Below are 26,684 nucleotides of genomic sequence, written 5' to 3'. Positions count from 1 at the left end.
AACAGTGCAAGTGATACTAAGCAAAAGCAGGAGAGGAGAGGCCGGCGTCAGCTGAGCCGCGTGAGAAGAGGGGAGAGGCCGGCGTCAGCTGAGCCACGTGGGAAGAGGAGAGAGGCCGGCGTCAGCTGAGCCGCGTGCGAGGCTACACTACGTTCTTTTCTTGGCTGCATGATAGGGCTTGCGGGATCTTCGTTTCCCTACCAGGAGTCGAACCCGGGGCCCCGGCAGTGGAAGCACGGAGTCCTAACCACTGGACCGTCAGGGAATTCCCAAGGCCACACTACTGATTTCTGGGTTCTATCAACAAGCTCCAAAATGCCAGAGCAAAGGAACCCGCTCCCCAGTCACACACACCAAGGGGACGGGAGTTCCGGAAGCATCTCGGCCTCTAAAATCACACAACCTTCGACTAGATTGAAAGCAGTCTGGGAGTATGACACCCAGGGGAAAAGGAGCTCGAAGGGCTCTGGTGGTGGAGAAGCGACAGACAGCATCTAAGAAGCGCTGGGGACCACGGAGGAGGGCCAAGCTCCCGGCCAGGCCTGGGCATGCAGCGCGAACCAGAGGGTGGGGAACAGGGACTCACACCTCTGACTTCTGAGCCTCATGAGGCATAAAATGGGCAGGCTTTGGGGGGTGGGGCGGGGTGAAACTCCCTTTCTTTTCCAACCTGGCTATCTCTTCTGGTGCTTCCTTTTCAAACTGCCGGTGGAAAGTTAGAAAGCGAGGATGGCAACACTGCAGCTTTGACTGATCAAACCTTCATCATTAGACAGCAAGAGAAATTGAAATCAGGCTTCTAGTTACAATCTTTGATGGAAGTAAAGAATAGAGCTTCAGAATCCAGTCTGGGCTCCAGCAGACCCTGCTGCTGCTGACTCTCGGGGACGCGTGGCTCATTCATTCATCTGTGCCACGTGCCACACGATCGTCCAGGGAGAGGGGCCCAGCAGCCAGCGGACGGGAGACAGACACTCGTCCCGGAGAGGGGAGCCGGCTGGACACAAGGATAAGTAGAAGGGGCGGAACCTCCCAGACACGAGGTGATGAGCCAGAAAGGGACTTGGGGGCTGTGGGGACCTTGTGCAATCTTACTAAGAGGGGCAAGTTTGGACCCTGGTGGGCGGGGAGCAGAGCCCGCGCTGGGGACCGGAGCCGGCCGCTGCTCGGGAGGGTGGACCAGGCGGACAAGCTGCAGACACAAGGCGGGCTGGCCTTGCTGGGCAGGAACAGGCAGCCAGTGTGGCTGGGGAGGGCTGGCTGGGAGAACCGTGTCAGCCCCTGGAAGGGCTCCGGCCTTGACTCTGGGCAGAGCCTGGAGGTCTGCGCAGAAGGGCTGAGGCCTCTGGCTGCAGGAAGCAGCCGGTGGCAGAGGAGGGTGGCCCCCGCGGCCGCCAGGGAGGCGGCAGGAAGGGCAGGAAGCCACGACCAGGCGGCAATCCTGCCCTCGGAGCACCCGAGAGAGACGGAAACACGCCCCCTCGAGACCTGAACACGAGGCTTATCTGGGACACCCCAAATGTCCTCGTGGGGATCCCTCGTGGGGATCAAAAGATCACGCAGACACAGAGTACAACTTGGACACAAAAAGTAGGGAAGCTCTAGATGAGGACGACCTTGAAAACGCACGTGGAGAGAGGGAAGGTGGACGCTGAAGGCCACTCGGTGCACGACCCGATTTGTAGGAAATGCCAGAAGGGCAGGTCCACAGAGAAAGCAGAGCAGCGTTCTGCACAGCAACACGGGTGGCAGGCTCCCCAGGGACGCGGGGAGGGAACGCGGATCCGAGGATCCTGAGGCCACCAGAGCCCTCCCTGCCGTCCAGGTACAGGCTGGGCTGTCCAACACTGAACCTGTGAAAGGTGGCTGGTCCGCTGAAACACGCTCTAAGTGTAAGACACACGCTGAATTTCAAAAACTCAGTCCAAAAAAAGGAACTTCACGTAAATCAGCAATAATAATGTTTTATATAATATTGAGTTAAATAATTTACTAAAGTTAACTTCATTTGTTTCTCTTTACCTTTTTAATACGTTTAGTAGAATATTTAAAATTAGGTAGGAACTCGGGCCACATTCCTGTTGAGAGCACTGGAAAGGCCAGTTTTCAACACGCACGGAATGCTGTCCTGTGAGTTCCCCCTGAGGGTGTTCCTAGAAGACAGACTTCACCAAAAGGCGATGAGAGATGATGGCAGAGGAGTTGCAGTAAGCCCTGAACATGTTCCACGGGACAGCAGACGTGAGCGCTGGGCATGGGTGGTGGGTGCCCCAGCCGCGCACAGAAACCACAGGCGGAGCGGGAGCCCGGGGAGCAGGGCAGGTCTGCTGGTCCCTCACAGAGGGTCCGTGGCCCCCAGGCTGCCCAACCAGGAACAGGCCATGTGGGAAAGATTTACTTTAAAAACAAAACCCAGCAGGCACACTATAAAGCACTAAGACAGAACTAACACCAAACACACCTGAAGTCACATGTTAAAAGAAAAAGCTCTTCAGAATGAATCACAAAGCAAGATCCTCAACACTTGCTGTAAACAAGAGATGCACCTAAAATAATGTGGAAAAGCATCAGAAGGTGGGGCAAAGGCAAGCAGCAGGAAATCAGGCGTCATGACCCTAAAATCAGGTAAAGTGAAGTTCAAGCCAAGATGCATTCAAGCAGACAGGGAACAGCCTCTCAGAACGCTAAGGGCGCAGGTCACCGCGGAGATTATCTGTGAATACGCACGCACCAAACGTGGCAGCAATGTTTATAAAGCAGAAATTACTGAAGACGCTCAGATGTTGACAGAAAGAAACCAAAGGAAATCTCCATTCATGTCTATGTTCAAGTGAATAATATTCAAATAACGAAATAGAAAGCCTATACAATATAATTAATGAGGTGGTTCTGACATACACTGAACTTTGTAGCTTAAAACTAAAGAATACTCCTTCAAGTTCCTCTGAAAGACTCATGAAGACTTACCTTATAAGGGGTCAGAGAAAACCTATAAGTTTCAAAAACTAAAAAGAGTTCCCACCATACTGTCTGATCACAATGCGAGACTAGAAATTAAAATAGTACAGATATTCCTTAAAAACATGCCACGAAAAGAGATGCCAGACACAAAAACGTACACATTCCATGACTCCACTTGTAAGAACGTTTAGATCAGGCCCGCAGATCTATGGGAGGGGAGTCAGAAGGCACAAAAGAGCCTGAGGGTGCTGGCTGAAGGGTCTGCACCCGTCAAACCTCATCCAGGGGACACCTAAGCTGTCTCACTCATGTAAATGCTACCTCAGTAGAAACATTAGGAGCTGAAACTTCCACGAAACAAACAAGCATCAAAAGAAAGCAAAGGGCTTCTCTGGTGGCGCAGTGGTTGAGAGTCCGCCTGCCGATGCAGGGGACACGGGTTCGTGCCCCGGTCTGGGAAGATCCCACATGCCGCGGAGCGGCTGGGCCCACGAGCCATGGCTGCTGAGCCTGCACGTCCGGAGCCTGTTCTCCGCGACAGGAGAGGCCACAGCAGTGAGAGGCCCGTGTATCGCAAAAAAAAAAAAAAGAAAGCAGAGACGCCCGCCTTTCCCTGGCCTGCCGGCTGTGCGACAGCAGCACGGGGCGGCCTCGCCTCCTGGGTCTCGGGTCCCTGCAGGGGGACTGCTGCCCCGCAAGGACGGGCTCTCCGTTGCAGGTATTCTGGTATTTTAAGAGAAACCAGAAATGTTGACTTTGGGGGTAAAATATCGCGATTTCTAAACATGTTCAAATTAAAACAAGACCAGGCTGTGGGGAGTCCCAGCCCCTCGTCCCCAGTGGTCCCGGTCCATGAGCTGTCACAGCCTTGTCCTCACGACACAGGGCTTGTGGAGGGCCCGGCGCTCCCCTGGCCCCAGGGTCAGGGCCCGTGCGTGCCCCCCTCGCGGCCTCTCGTCCCTTCTCTCTTCCAGCCCGAGTGAGAGGCTGGTGACACCAGCGACCCCCCTGCAACCTGAACCAATGGCTTCCAGAGTGTCAAGGGACATTGCAGCTGCCCTCAGCTGGGTTTCTAAGTGAGGAAGTAGGTTTTTGCACTGTCTGAGATGCATAGGGAGCTGTTCTGTACACAGGGACGCTGCCTATGTACGGACAGGCCCACTGCCCTGATGTCAACACGAAACCAGCAGCCTGAACAGTGCAGGAGGAGCAGCCACAGGACCTGCTGGGAGAGGCCTGTAAGGACGCGGTTGTAGCGGTCCACGAGCAGGAGAGCACAGCCGGTCCAGCGGGAGAACGGGGCTGCAGAGCCTGCGAAGTCTACCTGCAGGGATGCTCCGTGGCCCCCAGCCCCCAGGGGCCCAGGGACTCGCCGCAACACTGGCACCTGGAAGGGAGGCAGAGCAAAGACGGATTAAAGATGGACCTGGGGAGTCTCCACTGCACCCTCGTTTGCTAGGAGGCAAGAGAAGATGTTTTTATAAGAAACTCCAGCAAGATGAAGGAACTGCCTCAGGGACCCGGAGACGAGACAGGAGGAGCACAGGTGGAAAAGGGCTCCACGGAGGGTCCTCTGAAGGGACAAGAGCCCAGCTGCTCTCAAATGGGTAGGACGGGGCATGGGGGCGGCTGGCTGACATACGCAGAGCCCAGCTGGTCCCGGGAGAGTTGGGCTGGTGGGCCTGAGGCGGGCCTGGACCACGCGGTTTACACCTGCAGGGTCGTGGGACAAGATGGCAGGGCTGGCCGGCGGCCCACCTAAACTGGTCCCGCCTGCCCTCCTCGCTCCGGGGTAGCGGCCCCGGGCCGGGTCTGAGTGAAGGCTACCACCCACCAGGCTCAGGCAGGGGAGGAGCTGGGTGTGCAAACTACAGCCAGGTGAGGCGAAAGGTGGGGCTGACCAGTCCCGGGGATGGGAACCAGGGAGGTGGCCACGGGGACTGAGGGTGGAAGTCAGACACCTGGAGGAGAGTCGCCAAAACCAGAAAATGGCAAGTGAGGCTTAAGATGCGACGTAGGTTAGGGAGTGAATGAGGACAGAAGGTGGGGGAGGCGAGGGGAGAAGTCCAGGTGCGGCCGGCGTCCTGGGGGGTTGGCACTATCAGGGCGGCAGTGTGGGCCACACGAGCCAAGGTGGACACTGCCACCAGCACAGGTCAGAAGCACCAAAGAGGCACTCAGCCGGGCACAGGCCCCTGGACAGAGGGTGGCAGGGTGTTTCGGGAAGAGCAGGCGGGGTGGGGTGAGAGCTTAGGGCCTCGCTCCCCGCCTCCAGGAGATTCAGCCCCACATGTGCTCATCAGCAGACTCGGCAGGGCCGGATGGTGCACACGAGGCCACGTGGAGCCTTCCCGAGCCGAGGTTCCTTGAGTCCTCGGGAAACAGAACCCCTCGCCTAGGTGTCGGCTGTCACTGAGCACGGAGCTCACATGTGATGAACACTGTCATCACACTAAGAAAGTGGAAGGGGCAGCAGTGTGTTTATAAGGCTGTATATTTAAAAAGACTAGAAAATTCTAAGATGACTCTTCTTTTAAAAGCCAGAAGAAACACTGTGAATAGAAATGGAGCGCTTGCTTGGAAAGGAAGGAGCACGCTGTTAAATAAATGTCAGGGGACTCCTGGTGCGGCCCCAGCGCATGGTTACAACCCAGAAGGTCTGACACCTGGCCCTGCGCCGAGAAACACTTCAGATCCAGTCCTCCTGGCTTGCTGTCACTTGCTCTTAATCGTAATGAATTTCAGTGTGGACAAGGACAGCAGTCAACGTTGGGTGTGGGCAGGTCCCCGAAGGCTGGCTGCCTCGCCCTGCCCCCACCCCAAGCTGCCACCGCTGGGGAGCCACTGTCAGCTCCTTGTTTGCACTGAAGTGTTGCGGGGCAGAAAGACCAACAGGATTCTTCTAAAATCCAAATGTCAAGTGACATGAGCCTATACATAGCCAGAATCCATCCAACTATATCGTTAAGATTTGTGTATTTAGCTCTATATAAGTTATACTTTGTTAGAGAAACAAAAATAAAATGAATTTAAAAGTCAAACAAATGAGAAGTATAATAAATAGGAAATCTAGCCTACTTGCCCCTTTCAACCTCTTCAAATAAACCAGACAGCCTTTTCTATGCATTTCTTTTCCTGATTTCATTTTTCTTTTATTAAGATCTCAACCAAAATGCAAAAACAAAAATTTAAATTTTCTCCAAGAAATTTAAATTTTCATTTTTTTTTGGCTCAAGACAGCGAAAGCAGGCTTACCCATCCCTAAGTTTTCTACCCTCCGGACACCGTCAAGGTTCTTCAAGGTTGTTTTCTGCCAATACACGGGAAATGTTTGCACCTGGCTGTTAGCAGCTCGGCAGGAAGTGACTGCCAAACCTGAAGGATGCATTCTGGGAACTGTAGTTCCACGATAAAAGGGGATTCCTCAGGAGAAAGTGGAAGACAAGGACAGACCAGAGATGACCAAATCTTAGAGCTGAGAGGGGCTTTGGAGGTCAAGGTGAATTTATGAAAGTCAGACAGGCCAGAGGGGCGAACCGCATGGAGCAGAGTGAGGACTGGGGCCTACACCCTCTGCTGCTCCCACTGACGGCCAGAGGGGACTGCCCCGTTCAACAGGGAAAGCACGTGGGCCAAGCACGCAGCAAAGGCTCTTTCTGGAACACGCACTGTGGAAACTCCTGCCGCGTCCCCTTCTGTGTCTCCTGGCAAATGTGTCAGCAGACAGGCCCAGGACCCCCAGGGCAGGAAATGAGCACACCCGTCCATTGGGACCTAGGGACGGACGTCTTCCTGGTGCCACCCACGCCCACATCGCTTTGTGTTGATGCCAGCGTTCCCGCCAGGGCACAGAGAAAATGACGCCAACTGCACACACATAGGGTGCAGAGCCCAGGTGGCCCAGCCGGCGCTGGCTGTCCCAGGCAGAGAGGGCATACACGCGGCACACATGGTCCGGCTGGTTCCCACTGAACGGGCACCCCAGGGGAAGCTGTTCTTTTAAAATGATGGCAAGGCCCTCACCTCATCACCCAGGAAATGGAAAGGCACCCATGCACACAGGGGGGAAAAGGAAATGACAGAAAATTGAGCATATTTTCTATAAAATACAAAAGACATAAAAAGAGGCCAAATTATTATTTGCGGATAAATGTTATGGTTGGTTATCTAGTTAATCCAAAAGTCTCAACTGAGAAACTATTCGAATTAATAAGTGAATTTGTTAAGGTGGCAGTTACTAAAATGGGCAGCTTTCCTGCAAATTAAACTCAACAGGGGAGGGGCCATCTTCCACTCTGACACGTACGTAGAGCTTAGAAGTCATAACTCCTGTCTTTACAAGAAAAACACTGAAAGAACTGAAAATTAATGACTGTCCTTGGACCCATCAGAGAAGTGCGGCCACAGATGTCTCCCCCAAACTTGCAGAAATGTGCTCACCTGGAGCAGAAGCTGGCAGGAACCCTGGACCAGATGCCGGGCTGAGTGCGCAAGACCGAGACAGTAAGCATCTGCGGGGCCACAGTCCTGCAGGCCCCGCACTTTCATGGGGTTCATTTCCAGAAACCCACCAAGTTCTCATCACAAAAAGCCAAGAAAAAAATCACCTGGGTCCCCGGCAGGGGTAGGGTAAGGGAACCATGTTGAAATAAGCCCAGAGCATTCTCCAAAACAAAGTCCTGTTCTGCAGTGAAAAGACTCCACCAGAGCTTGATCTCACCTGGGGTAAGGGCTCTTCCCCACTTGGCCCCTCTGGCCTTCCGGTCTTACCCCAGGGAGGGGAAAGAAGGGGAAGAAACACTTGTGAAGGTCACAGCCCAGGAATACAGGCCACTAAAAGGCTGAAATTTAATCCTAAGATTATAAAATGCTTCCCTTCCCCCACACCACTCCTCAGGGCTCCAGCGTAACAGGATTACAGGGGAAAATGCCCCAAGGTACCGACTCTACTACGAAAACAGTCTTCAGAGAAACCCAAAGACAACAGGGGAGACAAAAAATAAGGACTTGGAGGAATCTGAAGCCTTGGCACGTACAGCTGCAGCTGCAGGAGAGATGAGACGCGGCCCAATCGCTAGTCAGGTTACGGCGACACTTCAAGCTGAGAGCCCATCTACGTCAGTTTCCACTGTGATACATACACCATATCCACCTTTCCAAAAAATTACATGGCATGCTAAAAAGCAAGCAAAAAAAAAAAAAAAAACCCACAGTCTGAAGAGACAGAGCCTGACTCAGATATGGAAGAAATTCTGTAATTATCAGATTAATATACTAAGGATGCTAATGGAAAAAGTGGACACCATGCAAGAAGAGATGAGTAACATCGGAGGAGAAAGGAAATGCAGACAAAGAATCAAAAACACTGATGGACAAGGCTGAGGAAAGAGTCAGGGAATCTGAAGATATGTCCATGGAAACTTCCCCAACTGAAATGCAAAAAGAAAAAAGAACAAGAACAGAATATCAGGGAAATGTGCAACAATAAAAAAGTGATACATATGCATGATTGGAATAGAGAAAAAGAAAGGAGATAAAGAAATGTGTGAAGTAAAAAGAGCTGAGAATTTTTAAAAATTAATGACAGACACCAAACCACAGATCCAGGAAGCTCAGACAATAACAAGCAAAATAAATACCAAAAAATCTACATCTAGGCATATCATATTCAGACTTTAGAGAACCAAAGACAGAGAATCTTAAAAGAGGCCAGAGGGGAAAAAACCTCATCTACAGAGTTAAAACAATAAGAATTAAAGTGGACTTCTTGTTAGAAGACCTGCAAGCAGGAAAAGTGTAGAGTCCTACATCCAGTGAAAGTATCCTTCAAAAGTAAAGAGGAAATAAAGACTTTTTCAAACAAAAACTGAGAGAATTCACTGCCAGCAGACATGCCCTGCATGAAATATTAAAAGTTCTTCAGGGACAAGGAAAATGATATAGATCAGAAAACTCATATCTATATAAAGAAAAGAGCACTGGAGAAGGAATAAATGAAGGTAAAAATAAAATGCTTTTTCTTATTCTTAATTGACACAATAGACAAAGGTTTGTTCAAATTTTTAGTAGTAACAGGGTGATTATAGCATAAGTATAAGTGAAATGCATGACAGCAATTTCATAAGGGACAGTCTGTTAAAGGCACCTGCACTACCCATGAAGCAGTGTAGTGTTATTTGAAAGTGGACACAGATTAGTTGTAAATGTATATTGCAGGGCTTCCCTGGTGGCGCAGTGGTTGGGAATCGCCTGCCGATGCAGGGGATGCGGGTTCGTGCCCCGGTCCGGGAGGATCCCGCATGCCGTGGAGCGGCTGGGCCCGTGGGCCATGGCCGCTGGACCTGCACGTCCGGAGCCTGTGCTCCGCAACAGGAGAGGCCACAGCAGTGAGAGGCCCGCGTACCGCAAGAAAAAAAAAAATGTATATTGCAAACTTTCGGACAACCACTAAAAAACTTTTTTAAAAGAAGTGTTAATTGATATGCTAAGAAAGGAGAGAAAATGAAATCCAATAAAACGCTCAATTAAAAACAGAGAAGGTTGAAAAGGAGAGGAAGAAAACAAAAGAAGCAAATGGAAAGCAGTCACAAACATGACAGACATCAATCCAGCTGAAGCAATGACCAGTTTATATTTGAGTGGCCTAAGACCACCCATCAAAAGATGGAGACCATTAGAGCAGATTGAAAAAAAAAAAGACCCACTATATGTTGTCTATAAGAGACCCACCTTAAATATAAAGACAGATTAAAAGTAAAGGGATGGGCCTTCCCTGGTGGCGCAGTGGTTGAGAGTCCGCCTGCCGAGGAGGGGACACGGGTTCGTGCCCCGGTCCAGGAATATCCCACATACCACAGAGCGGCTGGGCCCGTGAGCCATGGCCGCTGAGCCTGTGCATCCGGAGCCTGTGCTCTGCAACGGGAGAGGCCACAACAGTGAGAGGCCCGTGTACCGTAAAAAAAAAAAAAAAAAAAAGTAAAGGGATGTAGAAAGATATATCATGCTGACAAGAATCAAAAGACAGCTGGAATAGCTGGAAAGCAGACATTAGGACTAGAAAAATTACCAGGGGTGAAGAGCAGCAATAGTATATAATAACCAAGAGGCCAAGTCTCCAAGAAGATTAATAATCCTCAATGCTTATGTACCTAACAACAGAGCATCAAAATACGTGAGACAAAGCCTGACAGAACAGCAAGGAGAAATACACAAACCTACCATCACAGCTGGAGACTTCAACACACTACAAGGAATGGACAGATCCAGCCGACAGAAAATCAGCAAGGACACTGATGAACTCATCAATCAACTGAATATAACTGATCTCTATGAACCACTATGGTGGCTAATTTTAGGTGTCAACTTGACTGGGCTAAGAGGATGCCCAACTAGCTGGTAAAACATTTCAGGGGGTGTCTGTGAAGGTCTTTCCAGAAGAGATTAGCATCTGAATTGGTGTACTCAGTAAAGCTGATGGCCCTCCCCATGTGCGTGGGCCGTGAGTGCCTCAACAGAATAAAAAGGCCGCAGAGGGGCGAACCTGCTCTCTCTGTTGGAGCTGGGGCACCATCTCCTGTCCTGGGGCCTTCAGATGGACCAGGACTTCCCTACCCCCTCCCAGGCCTTTGAACAGGAACTGAATTACTCCACCAGCTTTCCTAGTTCTCGAGCTTGCCATACATAATGGTGGGAGCCAATTCCTGTAATGAATTTCTGTGTACACACACACACACACACACACACACGCACACACACGCACACACACGCGCGCGCGCGCACACACACACACACACACACACACACACACACACACACTACTGGTTCTATTTCTCTAAAGATCCCTGACTAACCACTAGTTCCATCAACAACAGCAGGACACACATTTTGCTCCAGCTCAAGCTCACAAGAAACATTCACCATGACAGGCCACGTTCTGGGCCGCAGAACACATCTTAACACATTTCACAGAACAGAAATCATACAAAATACGTTCTCAGACCACTGGAATTAAATCAGTAACAGCAAGATACCTGAAACAGTCCAAAATACTTAGAGATTAAACAAGACACTTCTAAGAACCAAGTGGGTCAAGAAGGAAGCCTCAAGAGAAATAAAAACACTTAAACTAAATGGAAATGAAAATACAACTTATCAAAATTTGTGGGATGCAGAAAAAGCAATACTTAGAGGGAAATGTATATTAGAAAAGTAGTACCTGAAATTAATAATCTAAGTTTTCACATTAGGAAAGTAGAGAAAGAAAAGCAATTAAATTGAAAGCAAGCAGAAGAAAAGGAAAAAAAAATTGGAGCAGAAACTAATGAAATTGAAAACAGGAAAAAAAAGAAAATCAACAAAATCCAAGATTGGTTTTTCAAAAAGATCAATAAAACTGATAAAACTCTAGCCTGGTTAACTAAGGAAAAAAGGAGAGAAGACAAAAATTACCAATATTATAAATAAAAGAGGAACATCACTACTATCCCATGGACATTAAAAGGTTAAAAAGGCATATTATGAACACTTTACGCCTACAAATTTGATAATTTAGGTGAAATGGATCAATTCCTTGAGAGACACTTACTAGCAAAATTTATACCAGGAGAAAGAGATAAATCTGAATAGGCCTGTATCTATTAGAGAAACTGAATCAATAATTAATAACCTTCTAAAACAGAAAGTACCAGGCCTAGATGGGTTTCTAGAATATTGGTGAATTCTACCAAACATCTAAGGAAAAAATTTTACCTATTCTTTACAATCTCTTCTGGAAGGCAGAAGCAGAGGGAATACCTCCTAAGTCATTCAATTGAGGCCAGCATCACCCTAATACCAAAACCAGGCAGAGACATTACAAGAAAGGAAAACTACAAATATCTCTCATCAACACAGATGCAAAACTCCTTAACACGAGCAAATGGCATCTAACAACATAAAAAAAAAAAAATTATACACCATGACCATGTGGGTTTATTCCAGTATACAAGGCTGGTTCAGCACTCTAAAATCAGTTAATACACTCCGTCACATCAACAGGCTAGAGAAGAAAACTCAAATGATCATATCAATGGATGCAGAAAAAGTGACAAAATCACTTTTCATGATAAAACTCTCAATAAACTAGGAATCAAGGGGAACTTCCTCAACTTGATAAAGAACATCTATTTAAAAAACCCTACAGACGGGAATTCTCTGGCAGTCCAGTGGTTAGGCCTCCGTGCTTTCACTGCTGAGGGGAGGGTGCAGGTTCAATCCCTGGTCAGAGAACTAAGATCATGCAAGCTGCATGGCGTGGCCAAAAACCCCCCCAAAACCAAAAAAATGCTATAGTTAATGCCATACTCATGGTGAGAAACTCAAAGCTTCCCTACGAAGATCAGAAACAAGGCGAGGATGCCCCCTCCCCACTCATACAATGAACTGGAAGTCCCAGTTGATGCTACAAGAGAAGAAAAGGAAATAAAAGGTACACAGAGTGAAACAGAAAAATAAAACTGTCTTTGTTCTCAGATGACATGACCGTCTATGTAGAAAATCCTAAAGGATCCACAAAAAAGCTACTGGAGTTAATCAGCAATTATAGCAAGGTTGCAGGATATAATGCTAACGTACTAAAGTCAATTGTTTCCCTATATACTAGCAATAAACAACTGGAATTTGAAATTAAAAAAAAATAACATTTATAATTGCGCCAAAAAAAGAAGGAAATATTTAAGTACAAATCTAACAGAATATGTAAAGATTTATGAAGAAAACTACAAAACTGATGAAAGAAATAAAAGAAGATCTAAATAAATGGATGGATATTCTATGTTCCTATATTGGAAGATTCAATATTGTTAAGATGGTCAATTCTGCCCAACTTGATCTATTGATTCAACACAGTCCCAATCAAAATCTCATCAATCATTTTGTGGATACTGACAAACTGATTCTAAAGTTCATATGGAGAGGCAGAAGACCCTGAATAGCCAGCACAATATTGATGGAAAAGAACAAAGTTGGAGAACTAACAGTACCCTATTTCAAGACCTATTATAGAGCTACAATCATCAATAAAATGTGGTACTGGTGAAAGAACAGATACATCAATCAGTGGAACAAAACAGAGTTCAGAACTAGACCACCACAAACAGAGGCAACTGAGTTTTTACAGAGGAGCAAAGGCAATACAACGGAGAAGGAACAGTCTATTCAACAAACGGTGCTGAAACTGGATGACTAGACTGAAAAAAAGCATCTAGACAAAGACCTTACACCTTTTACAAAAATTAACTCAAGATGGATCACAGGCCTCAATGTAAAACGTTAAAGTGCAAAACTTCTTAAAGAGACACAGGAGAAAATCTACGTGACCTTATTTGGCAATGAGTTTTTAGATACAACACCAAAAGCCCAATCGATGTAAGAAAAAAACTGATAAGGGCTTTATTAAACTTAAAAAATTCTGTTTTGCAAGATGCTGTTAAGAGAATAAAATAAAAAGAGAATAAAAAGACAAGCTACAGACTGGGAGGCTATATTAGCCACCCCCTACCAACCCCTCCAACGCCCCCCACCCTGCCTAAAAGCTTCCTGCCTCCTTCCCTGCCTCCTTCTTTGGACCCTAGTTTTAGAAAAATTCATGTTCCTAACCCATGTTTGTTTTTTTTCCCTACCATTTCTATCTCATACATTTTCATATATTTAACTTTATTACATAAAGAAGTAAAACAAAAAAGGACTTGTATTCAAAATACACAAAGAACTCTTAAAACAATAATAAAACAACCTAATTTAAAAATAGGAAAAAAAAATAGGAGAACCATCTTTGAAAAGATGAACAAATTCAACAAACCTCTAGCTAGATGGACGAAGAAAAAAAAGAGAGAAGACTCAAATTACTAAAAATAGAAATGAAAGTAGGGATATTACTACTAATTCTACAGAAACAAAAAGGACTATGAAAGGACTATGGACAATTGCATGCCAACAAACTGGATAACCTAGATGAAATGGACAAATTCCTAGAAACACAAAACCTACTAAGACTAAATCACAAACAAAGAGAAAAGCTGAATACACCTACAACTAGTAAGGAGATTGAATCAGTAATCAAAAACCTCCTGACAAAGATGAGCCCTGGACCTGATGGCTTCACTGGTGAATTCTACCGAACATTTTAAGAAGAACTAACAACAATCCTTCTCAGACGTTTCCAAAAAAATTGAAGAGGAGGAAACATTTCTAACTCATTGTATTGAGGCCTGAATAACCCTGATACCAATGCCAGACAAAGATACTCCAAGGAAAGAAAACTACAAGCCAATATCCCTTCTGAACACTGATGCAAAAATCCTCAACAAAATACTAGCAAACTGAAGTTAGCATCATATTAAAGAATTACATACCGTGACTATGTGGGATTTATTCCTGGAATGCAAGGATAGTTCAACATACAAATATCGATCAGTGTAATATGCCACACCAACAAAATGAAGGGAAAAGAACACGTGATCATCTCGATGCAGAAAAAGCATTTGACAAAATTCAACACCCTTCCATGACAAAAACACTCAACAAAATAGGGATAGAAGAAAACTATCTCAACACTATACAAGCCATATATGAAAAGCCCATAGCAAACATAATACTCGATGATGAAAGACTGAAGCTTTTCCTCGAAGATCAGGAACAAGGCGAGGCTGCCCACCTCACCTCTCCTATTCAACATAGTACTCAAAGTTCTAGCCAGAGCAATTAGGCAAGAAAAAGAAATAAAAGGAATCCAAATTAGAAAGGAAGAAGTAAAATTATCTGAGATGACATGACCTCATATGTAGAAAATCCTAAACACTGCACAAAAAAGCTATTAGATTATAGGTCATATAACTCAATATCAAAAAACAAACAGCCCAATCCAAAAATGGGCAGAATACCTAAAAAGACATTTCTCCAAAGAAGACATACAAATGGCCAACAGGCACATGAAAAGGTGCTCAACACTGCTAATTATTAGAGAAATGCAAATCAAAACCACGATGAGGTATCACCTCACACTGGTCAGAATGGCCATCATCAAAAAGTCTGTGAATAATAAATGCTGGAGACTGTGGGGAGAAAAGGGAACCTTCCTGCACTGTTGGTGGGAATAGGTATTGGTGTAGCCACTATGGAAAACAATATGGAGGTTCCTTAAAAAACTAAAAATAGAGCGACCATAGGATCCAGCAATCCCACTCCCTGGCATATATCTGGAAAAGATGAAAACTCTAATTCAAAAGGATACATGCACCCCAATGTTCACAGCAGCCCTATTTACAATAGCCAAGACATGGAAACAACCCAAGTACCTATCAGCAGTCAATCAGTTTAAAAAGAAATGTGGTATATATGTACACAATGGAATATTACTTGTCCATAAAAAAGAATGAAATACTGCCATTTGCAGCAACATGGATGGACCTAGAAAATAACATAATAAGTGAAGTCAGACAAAGACAAATATTATGTGATATTACTTACATGTGGAATCTAAGAAATAATAGAAATGAATCTATATACAAAATAGAAACAGGGCTTCCCTGGTGGCGCAGTGGTTGAGAGTCCGCCTGCCGATGCAGGGGACACGGGTTCGTGCCCCGGTCCGAGAAGATCCCACATACCGCGGAGCGGCTGGGCCCGTGAGCCATGGCCGCTGAGCCTGCGCGTCCGTAGCCTGTGCTCCGCAACGGAAGAGGCCACAACAGTGAGAGGCCCGCGTACCAAAAAAAAAAAAAAAAAAGAAACAGACTCACAGACATAGAAAGCAAACTTCTGGTTATCAAAGGGGAAAGGGAGGGGAGGAGGGATAAATTAGGACTATGGGATTAACAGATATATGCTACTACATATAAAATAAGTAAGCAACAAGGATTTATTGTAGAGCACAGGGAACTATATTCAATATCCTGTAACAACCTATAATGGAAAATAATCTGAAAAAACAAAAGACTGAATCACTTTGCTCTGCACCTGAAACTAACGTAATATTGTAAATCAGCTATACTTCAATTAAAAACAAAACAAAACATCAATAAACCCACGGTGATTCATGGTGAGGCGGCTAAAGTAATCTGGTAATCCTTTAAGGAAAAAAAAAAAGCTGTTGGATCTAATAAATGAATTCATCAAATTAGCAAGATACCAAAGCCAACACACAAACATCAGTTGCATTTCTATACACAAAACATGAACAATCTGAAAAGGAGACTACAGAAACAATCCCATTTATAATAGCATCAAAAAGAATAAAATACTTTGAAATTAACTTAACCACAGAGGTGAAAGACTTGTACAATGAAAACTACAAAACACTTCAGAAAGCAATTAAAGAAAACATAAATTAATGGACACACATCCCATACTCATGGACTGGAAGGCTTCATATTGTTAAACTGTCAATATTAACCAAAGCAATCTACAAATTCAGTGCTACCTCTCTCAAAATACCAATGTTTTTTGCAGAAATAAAAAAAACCATCCTAAAATTCATACGGAATCTCAAAGGACTGAGAATAGCCAAAACGATCCTGAAAAGGAACAAAACTGGAGAACTCACATTTCCTGATTTCAAAACTTAACTATAGTAATTCAAAACAGTGTGATATTGGCACGAAGACGTATATAAACCAGCGGAACAGAACAGAGAATCCAGAAATAAACCCCCACATGTATGGTCAAATGATTTTTGACAAGAGTGCTAAGACCATTCAGTGGAGAAAGGACAGTGTTTTCAACAATCGGTCCTGGGAAAGCTGGACATCCACGTGCCAAAGAACCAAGGTGGGCTCTAACTGGTTAGGTATACGGCTATCTAACACCATATGTAAAAACTAACTCAAAATGGATGAAAGACCTAAACGTAAGACCTAAAGTAATAAAACTCTTAGAAGAAAACATAGGATGAAAGTTTCACGACACTGGACTTGACAATGATTTCTGGAATATGACAACAAAGGTACAGGTAACAAAAGAAAAAATAGACAAACTGGACTTTAAGAAAATTGTTATAATTTGTATATCAAAAGGCAATATCCACATGGTAAAAAGGCAACCTACAGAACGGGAGAAAATATTTGCAAATCATATTTCTGATATGAGATCAATATCTAGACTATATACAGAACTCCTAAAGCTAAACAACAAAAACCCCCCCAAATAACCTGACTGAAAAATGGGCAAAGGACTTGAACAGACATTTCTCCAAAGAAGACATACGACTGGCCAATATACACATGAAAAGATGCTCAGTGTGACTGACCGTTAGGGAGATGCAAACGAAAACCACGGTGAGACGAGACTGCCCCACACCCGTGAGGATGGCTGTTATCAAAAACACAGAAAACACGTGTTGGTAACGATGCCGAGAAACTGGAACTCTTGTGCACTGTCAGCAGGAATGTAATGTGGTGTATTCATTACGGAAAATAGTACGGAAGTTCCTCAAAAAATTAAACACAGAACTACCATATGAACCGGCAATCCCACTTCTGGGTATACACCCGAAAGAACAGAAAGTCAGGTCTTGAAAAGTTACTTGTACACCCACATTCATAGCAGCATGATTCCTAACAGCCAGTGGGTGGAAGCAACCCAATGTCCGTCGATGGATGAGTGGATAAACACATTGTGGTCCATCCATACAATGGAAGAAAACTCTGTAGTATGCTACAACATGGATGTACGCTGTGGGCACTAGGCTAACTGAAACAGCTAATCACAGACGGACAAATACTATATGATTTCACTTACATGCGTCAAAATCATGGAGACAGAAAGTAGAATGGTGGCTGCCAATGGCTAGGCGCGGGGAGAGGGAGAGTTACTGTTTAATTGGTATAGAGTTTCCGATTTACATGAGTTACGGGCATGGATGGTGGTGATGGCTGCTCAACAACGTGAATGTATTCAATGCCACTGAACTGTACACTGACAAACTGTTAAGAAGATACACTTTTTGTTATTTGTATTTTAACTCAATATAAGAAAAGGAACAACAACAAAAAAGAAATGAACTACCAAACCATAAAACGACAGAGGAACCCTAAATATATACTAAGTGAAAGAAGCCACCCTGAAAAGGCTGCATGCTCTAGTTCACAGCAGCCATACATCCCAATCAGGCGACATCCGAGAAAAGGCAAAACTACAGAAACAGTCTAAAGATCAGTGGCTGCCAAGGACTGGGAGGAAAGGCGCGAACAGTGGACAGAGAGGTTTTTAGGGCAGTGAAACTGCTCTGTGATATTGTAATGAGGATACATGTGCTCATGTACCTGTCAAAACCCAAGTATAAGGCGTCCTGCGGGCTGACCTGCCCGAGTGTTTCCAGGGGCGCACAGACCCCGGCCGGGACTCAGACGCGTGCAGTGGTCGCCTTCCTCCCCAGGCCTTCAGTGGGGCAAGGCTGGTGCTCCTGTGTTTGTGCTTGTTTGAAAGATTCCTCTTTTTGTCCCTTCCCCAACCACGTTTTTCTTGCCCAGCAATGATTCATCTTCAATGGTTTGAAATCACAAAATTTCTACCCACTCAATCTTTTACTTCATTCTACTGAGTTGGTCTTAAATAAAATCCTCTTGAGATTTGTATCTTTGAAAGATACTCTGTTTTGTTAACAATAGTTTGTCAGTGGAAAAAAAATCCAAGTATAAGACAGGAACCTAAATGTAAACTGTGGACTTAGTTAATAACAACGTATCTATATGGGTTCATAACTTGTAATGAATGAACCACACTAACACAAGTGGAAATGCAAGATGTTAGTAGCAGGGGAAACTGTGGGGGAATTTCCTGTACTATCTGCTGACTACTCTCAAACTTTCCTAAAAAAACCCTCTATTAATCAGAAAATAATCAATGGAAGGTAGGGAGTAGGTAAAAATATAGATGAAACAAGAGTATCAGAATACTGATAAATGTTGAAGCTAGGGGGTAGGTACAAGGGGGTTATTATACATTTCTGTTTAATTTGTACATGTTCAAGATTTCCACAATAAAAAGCTTTTAAAACTCCAGATTAGCTCAAGAACTGTCTGTATAATGAATAAAAGAGCAGGAAGAAAACAGATATTTTTGAAGCAAGTATTAAATTAAAACTGAGGGCACGGCTGAATCACACTTGATAGTGGACATCCTTGTCACATCAGGGACATTCACAGGTCAGTGGGCAAGGCGGGAATGGCACGGTCAGGGAAGGACAGAGAGGGGATGAACGCGGAAAGAAGTTCATCCTCACTGGTTCACAGAAAGGCCAGCAACGCGGGCTGGTGCGGCATGACGCCTGGACTCAGCACGGGCTCAGGGACAGAGCACCCCATCCTGTGGGAATGCCACTCAGCACCAGCTTTCTGGAGGGCAAACTTCCCAGAGCCCGGAACCTGCAGGTCCACTGGCCGGGCTTCTCTGCTTCAGGGATTCTGTCCAAAAAAATGGGACTGGCTGAAGGTCACGGACTGAATAAACATGTGTACAGTCCCTTCAACACACCCTATAAAATCATCAGAAGGTTCCTTCACCGATGAATGAAGTCGTAAGCACACTGGGAACGGTCAAGGGAGCAGATGCCAAGGAGAGCCGCAGGCGGGGACCGTGGCTCCGAGCGGGGCCCTGCATGGCCTCTCTCCCTCCCACCCCTCCCACTGCCCTTGGCCCAGCTCCTCCTGCAGCCTCTCCCTCCACCCCAGGGAGCCCAGGAGCAGAGGGGCAGCACCCACCTCCGCCCCCTCCTCAGGGCCCAGTGCGCTCCTGTCTGTCCTCACGGCTCTCCCTGTCCACCTGGGCCCCAGCAGACACCTGCTCCCTCGTCCGCATCTGACACACACAACTTTCCCGTGGAGCCGTGTTCCCTTCTGGCTACTGCCCACTGTCCCCACAGCCGACCTCTTAAAGTGCCTGGTCCCCAGCCACCCTCACCGGCCCCTCCCTTCACTGGCTCTACACCCAGCTCCATTCCCACCACTCCAAGGAGACTGTGGTCACCAGTGACCCCATGTGGCCGAGTCAGCCATCCTTTCTCCATTCTGATCAGAGCTGCGGCAGCCCAGCAAAGCACCCCCCTTTCTACAATACCTTTTTCTCCCCCCTCTGCAGGCACACACATGCAACCTCAAGAGGCTGGGTGCTGGCTCTCTGGCATCAGCACCTATGAGGCATCTCAAACTCGATTCCTCTCAAAGTTTCTCTGTCATATGAGTTCCCCCCAAATCATTAACTATTTATCCAAAAGAGGGAAAAATTGGTAACGATAAATCATGGTGAATAAAGTAACCAATACCACGTGTACGTGCATCTACTGGGGAGATGAGGATTTGGAGCTCAGATCAGAGACGACCCGCAGGGGGGAGGGATGGGGGGAGGGACGGGGCTGGGAAGGGGCACAGGAGCCCCTCAACTCAAGCATTTACAGGAAGACAGGATGAAGGCTGACAGACACCCATCAGAATAGAAAAAGAAACAACGAGAAAGCCTAACAAATTAAAAAATAAAATAAAGAGTCAGGCCCAAGTTTCAATTTATCTATAATCCCAGTTGTAAACGGATTAAATTACTTTATATAAGGCTCTCAGATTGAGCTAAAATATAGCTACAAAATAAAGGGATATAAAAAGGTTGAAAATAAGGAGACAAAGAAGTAAAACTTTAAATGGGACAAAATAGGCCTTTCTGTTTGGTAACATGGAGGCATACTCACGTATCTAATAACATGGTCTGTAAATACAGTTAAACTGAACAGACATTCAAGAAGCAATAGCACCTCAGGAATCACAGTGACAGACCTACCTCACCTCTTAAAAATCAACAGATCAGGGACTTCCCTGGTGGTCCAGTGGTTAAGAATCTGCCTTACAATGCAGGGGACGTGGGTTCAATCCCTGGTCAGGGAACTAAGATCCCACATGCTGATGGGCAACTAAGCCCGTGTGCTGCAACTAGTGAGCCCAGGCCCTCTGGAGCCCACACTCCACAACTAGAGAGAACCCCTCGCACTGCAACGAAAGATCCCACATGCTGCAACTAAGACCCAACGCAGCCAAAAATAAATAAATTAAAAAAAAAAATCAGCAGATCAGTGGATACAATAAGTTAGGAAACAGATCAGTTGACCAGTAAAATAAGCTAGATCCAGCCTCAGCCAGACAGAACAATGTAACCAATCGATGGACAGGACACCTTCTTCTCAAGCTGTAAGGAAACAGTCACAAACAAAGAGCATTCTGAGCCACAATGAAACCTCAGAAGATTCTATAAAGCAAGCATCTTTAAGTCACTGAACCTTAACAATAACACAAAAAATTAACTCCCTTCCCCCAACCCATCCACTTGAAAACCACAACACCCTCCTAAACAACTCAAGTTAAAGAGGGAATCAAGACTGAAATTACAAACTCTTTAGAAACTAAGGGCAAGGAGAGCGACAGGAGGCGGGTCTGTGGCGGGGAGCCAAAGGGACAGAAGGAGGGATCCAGCCTCAACTGCAGGTACCGGGAAACATAAACTGTCCCCAAAGACGTTATGCACTTCCCTCCAGGAGCCAGAACAGCTATAAAACTCAAGAAAGCAAAAAGAAGTCAGGAAGAAGGAAGCAGAAACAACAACGGAGACCTAATCAATGCAGGCTGTTTGGAAAGACCTGCAATAGTGACAAACTTTGGGGCGTCTGACCAAGAGGAGCAGAAAAAGGTACCAAGAATATCAGGTACGAGAAACTACAAAAACCACTTTAAAATAACAGGAGAATGTAGTGTGTAACTCTGACCAGTACATCAGGATGGCTTTGGGTTTTGCTTTTGTTTTTGGTTGTGCTGATGGTTGTTGACCTGGGGGTCTAGTAGGCCCTGAACAGCCTGTCACACACTGGAGCCTTTTCTCACCTGCGGTGGTAATTGCAACCTGGAAGACAAACGCTGATTCAGACTAAATGCACGATGTGGTAGGAAAATGGTTTCCACCTTTATACACATAACAGGCAAAAGATACTAACCTCAAAACTGATTCTGTAAGAAATAAAAGTTGGCATGCTGCAACTAAGAAGCCCACATGCCACAACCAAAGATCCCATGTGCCGCAACTAAGACCCGATGCAGCCAAATAAATATATTTTTCATAAAACATTAAAAAAAAGTCTAAGAATACACACTAATTTTTTTTTTTTTTTTCTGCAGTACGCGGGCCTCTCAGTGTTGTGGCCTCTCCCGCTGCGGAGCACAGGCTCCAGACGCGCAGGCTCAGCGGCCATGGCTCACGGGCCCAGCCGCTCTGCGGCATGTGGGATCCTCCCAGACCGGGGCACAAACCCTCATCCCCTCCATCGGCAGGCGGACTCCCAACCACCGCGCCACCAGGGAAGCCCTACACACTAAATTTTAATGGCAACCAGGAATAAAAGTGGGGAGGTGAGTGGGAAAGGGGAATTTTCACCACTTCTTAGCTGACGTATTTCTGCAGTGTTCTTACGAGAGAATATACTCTACTCGAATAGGTGTTTAAAAGTTTTAAAAAGTTATTATTAACGTTCAAAATGCTTAACGTCAGGATATTCATCACAACCCAACTGGAAAGAACCTCCTCATGATTTTAAGAGTCTCCTACGATCTTTCTAATGGCTCACCGCGTCTGTCTAAGCTTACGTTTCGACCCTAACTCGTTAGCAACTACTGTCTGCGTGAGGTCTGCGGCAGGAAGGGACCCCAGTGGGGTGGAGGACCAGCCGTCCGGGCCCCACCACCGTGGTTCTGGGTCTCCCACCCCTCCTTCCTCACCGGCTAAAGCTCCCAGCTATAGCCACCTCCCAGGCACCCCGGAGCCCAGCCGGTGAGGCGAGCTCGCCAGCCTGGCTCCCCTTCTCGGGAGGCACCGCACGGCGCAGGCCCCGCGCTCGCGAACCCCAGCCGCGCGGGCGCCAGGCCCGGGTACTGACCGCGGCCGGGGGCCAGCAGGCTGCTCAGGTGGGGGAGGCTCAGCCGCCGCAGCCGGTCCAGCTTCTCCCGCAGCTCGCGCACCTGGCTGTCCGAGCGGCTGACCCTCTGGCGCAGGGCCCTCAGCTCGCCGTTCTTCTTCTCCACCTGCTCCTGCAGGCAGCACACCTGGCTCTTGCTCTGGCGGGAGGAGAAGCAGTAGGAGTGCAGCGAGTCGATAAGCTTGCAGGCTCCTGACGCCGACAGGATGACCTCGTTGATGGACATGGGGCTGGCGTCGCTGTGCTCGCTCTGCACGGCCTCGGCCGCCGGCTTCGGGGTCACGTCGGTCGGAGGCGCCGAGGGGCCCTGCGCGGGCTTCTGCGGCGTGGCTGTGAGCGATGAGCTCGCCGTGGGGGGCGCGCGTGGCGGGCTCTGCGCCGGCCCCTTATCGGGCCCCGGGCTGCTCCCGCTGCAGCCGGGCTCGGCGTCTCTCTTCGGCCTCTTGCGGTCCACGGGCTCCCGGGGGACGGCCGGCCTCTCGCGGGCATGCTTGGAGGAGAAACTGTAGGAATGAAGCGAGCCAATGAACTTGCAGGCCCCCGACCCCGGGGGGGTAAAGTCATCCACGGAAATGCCGCTCCTGTCCACCAGGCCCCCGTCCGGGGAGGTGGCGTTCTCGTCGCCGGCATCCACAGCACAAGTGTTGGCTTCTCCCTGGCCGCCGGACGCGGTGGCGGAGGCCGGACCGTCATCTCCGTGTCCTTCCGGAGGCTGTCGGGCCCGCTGCAGACCGGCGGCCTCCCGGGTAGCCCTGGCTGCGGGTCTGCCCTGTGATGCGCCCCGCTTCAGCTTGCGGGACTCGGGCTTGGCCATTAGGCTTTCACTCGAGCACGACGACGACGACCCTGCAGCTGCCTTCCCGTCGGCAATGTCACTTGCATGTGCCCTCAGACCCCCCGAGGCCTTCCTGGTGTCCTTTCTCCGGGGGCGGCCATGGCCTCCGGCCCCCCTTTTCTTCTCAGCCAGGTGGAAGATGGACGGCACGGCCGTGGGCTTGAGCAGGCGGTGCTGGTCCTCCAGTCTCTTGGAGAAGCTATCTTTGGTGAAATGTTCACTACAGAGGAAAGAATACTTAGTGGGCGTCCAGTTATCCCTCTGAACAGCCTTCAACCACTGGATCAGACGTTTTGAGTCCTTCAGGGGGAATCTGCAGGACAAATGACAAATTAGAAAAAAATAATTAAATGCCTCCCCCTACTACTATCAACTATAAAAGCAGAACAAGTGTATTTGCAAACACCCCAACCCGTGTTGACTTTACCCATTTAAAAACTTAACAAAGAGCTAAGAAATACCTTCCACTTGCAACTTATTACTGAAATAGAAAGATGAAAGACGGCACTGCCTGCCCTTAAGAAGCTTACAGTCCATAGGGTGGATAAAGAGTGAAGGTGGATACCTCCTCCCAGGCTGTGGTAAATGCCCTGCAGGGATACAGAATCCTTGGAGAGACAGCACCAGATGGACAGCGGCAAAGGCTGCAGGAAACCCTGGAAATAGTTCCTAGAAGCTCATAGCTGGCCAACCCTCCTGGTGTGCCTGGGATGCAAGACTTGGGGTGCCCAAAGGAAGATGGTTGCCCCTCCCCATTTAGAAGTCAGGCCAAGCGTCAGACAGCAGAGATGGCAGCAAGAGGCCAGGAGAGCGTCCCAGACACACACACCCCCGCCCCCGTGCCCCAGCTGCGGCTCAAGGAGCTGAGGATGCGAAACTAGCTTGCAGAGCAGGCGAGACTCAACAGCCGTGGCTCTGCGGCTCCCTTTGAAAAGCAACCAGTCCCTGGCAAACACTGAAAAAGACACTTAATGATCATTTTTTTCTCATTCAGTCAAGATGTCTACTTAGAAAACTCTGGTGAAACTACACATACGAGGGTGCGAGTAGAGCGGCCATTCCAGAGGGCTGTTCTGCTGCACCTGAGGTCACCTAACCCACCTGACGCTGCTGGGGACCAGGACCATGGGGACACCAACTCCTCATGAAGCTCCAAGCAGCATGATCCTCTAAATTTCCTCACTGCTTTGGGAGCCCATTACCCGAAGCTCCCCCCACCCCCCAGTTCCCACGTCCTCGGCCATTATGAATGCCAAGAGCAGCCTCCTCTGCAATGCTTTGCCTCCGTTTTCAAATACAGTCACAAAACTAAGGGCTCTGAAGGAAACTCAAGTAAGCATGCTGGCTGACCGCTGAAACGACCTGCTGTTACTATCCTGATAGGTTGCAACGACCTAAGACTTAGCGCAACCCACCATGAACTTCCAGTAAGACTACAGGACAAATGTCCTCCAGGTTTGCAAAACTTGAACACCATCGTGCAATATCAAAAGGAAAACAGAAAAGTATCCGGAGGAGATTTCTAAGGTGAAGTTCCTTCTGCTCACTGTTCTGGTACCTCCAGCGTGGAGCTCGTAGAAAAGGACTCGCCGTAAGAAGCTGAATTCCAGAGCCTTCACGAAGCAGGCCAGGCCAGAGAGAAGGCCAGCCCCTGTCCTGCCTCGGGCCGGTTTCAGAGGGCGCCCACGGAACAGAGCCCTCCACGACTCGCAGCTAAGCCCCGGCGAGGAGCGGGCTGGGCCGGCCCCACGCTGGATGCTGTCAGGGACCTCCCGGGACTCACCTCCGCGCGGCAGGGCTACCTTCCCCGAGGCCAACCGCGAGGCCCCTTCTAGGACACAGCGTCTGGAGCGCGTGTTAATCCACGAGGCGCATTTGCTCGGCCACATCCTTGATCGCAGAGATCAAGACGGGCTGCCCCGTGACGAAAAAAGCAGAAAAGTCACAGCAAACGCAAGACAACAACCGACCGAAAGAAGCATGTTTCCAGAACACACCGTTTCTGGAGGCTGGCGGCGCCAACCCGAACCCATGGGGCGCAGGGTGGCCACGGGGTGGTGGAGAGGCTGCCGAGGCCGCGGCGTGGGCGCCGGGCGGCCTCCGAGTGGGCATGGGGAGCGCACCGGCGGCCGAGGGTGGCGGGGGTCGGGTGGCCGCGGATGGAAGCCGCCAGCCGCGGTGGCCCGAGGCGCCCGGCCCAGAGACGCCGGCCGGGCCAAGGTCACACAGCGCCGCGCTGACTCACTCGCGGGACCGGCCCGGGGCCCGCGCCCTGAGCGACCCCGCGTCCGACAGGGCCGCGCGGCCTCAGTCTCCCCGCGCGGCCGGGCCGGGCCGGGCCGAGCCGGGCCGGGCGGGGGCGTGGCCCGCGGGCCGCGCGGGCGGCGGGCCGGCGGCGGCGGGCGGGGCCCGGTTACCTGTGGAAGGAGACGGCGCGCTTTTCCCCCTTGCCCTGCCGGTTGGAGCAGTTCGCGGCCGCGCAGCAGATCACCATCTCGGGCCTCGGGCCGCCGCGCCGCCGCCTGGCTCCGGCCCTCGTCTCGCCGCGCCGAGCCCCGGGCGGGACCGCCCCGAGGGGAGGGCGCGCGGCGACACGGCTGCGGGACGTGGGAGCCAGCCCCGCGGCTCCCGCCGTACGGCAAGATGGCGGCGCCCGGCCGCCCGCCGCCCGGCCGCCAGGCCCGGTCCTCGGCGCGCCCTGGATACCCGGCACCTGGCGGGGCGCAGCCCGTGGCTCGCGGCGTCTAGGGTGGGCTGGGGCGCCCCGGGCCGGCATCGCCCTGCGGCGACATGGCGCCTGGGGGGCATCCGTACGGCAAGATGGCCGCGCCGGCGGGCCTGAGCGCACGACGGGCTCACGAGCCCGCCCCGGTGCCCTGCTGCCCGCTCGCGCCTGCTTCCGCTGCCCCGGTG

At 48.7% G+C, this 26,684-nt stretch overlaps 1 protein-coding gene across 16 annotated transcripts in view; it reads right to left on the bottom strand.

Moving 5' to 3' along the window:
- Positions 1-26,671, bottom strand: part of THAP4 (THAP domain containing 4) — an 81,296-nt gene extending 54,625 nt beyond the window's left edge. For 10 of the 16 annotated variants that reach the window (XR_012332872.1, XR_002176239.3, XR_012332874.1 and 7 more), the window contains exons 1-3: positions 26,189-26,671; positions 22,898-24,084; positions 21,852-21,870 (exon numbers count right to left, since the gene is read on the bottom strand). Coding sequence is in view for 7 of the 16 variants with exons in the window: in XM_019934489.3 (XP_019790048.1) it covers positions 21,852-21,870; positions 22,898-24,084; positions 26,189-26,547 (1,565 nt within the window). In the remaining 9 variants the exon portion in view is untranslated. The remainder of the gene's footprint in view (positions 1-21,851; positions 21,871-22,897; positions 24,085-26,188) is intronic. The other 6 variants (XR_012332873.1, XR_002176244.3, XR_002176242.3 and 3 more) reach the window with 1 other exon arrangement.
- Positions 26,672-26,684: the final 13 nt, after the last annotated feature.

This window comes from Tursiops truncatus, chromosome 7, assembly GCF_011762595.2.
Source record: "Tursiops truncatus isolate mTurTru1 chromosome 7, mTurTru1.mat.Y, whole genome shotgun sequence".
Classification (NCBI taxonomy): Eukaryota; Metazoa; Chordata; class Mammalia; order Artiodactyla; family Delphinidae; genus Tursiops; species Tursiops truncatus.
Note: the sequence above shows the minus strand (reverse complement) of the source record. Positions and strands in the feature narration are given on the sequence as shown.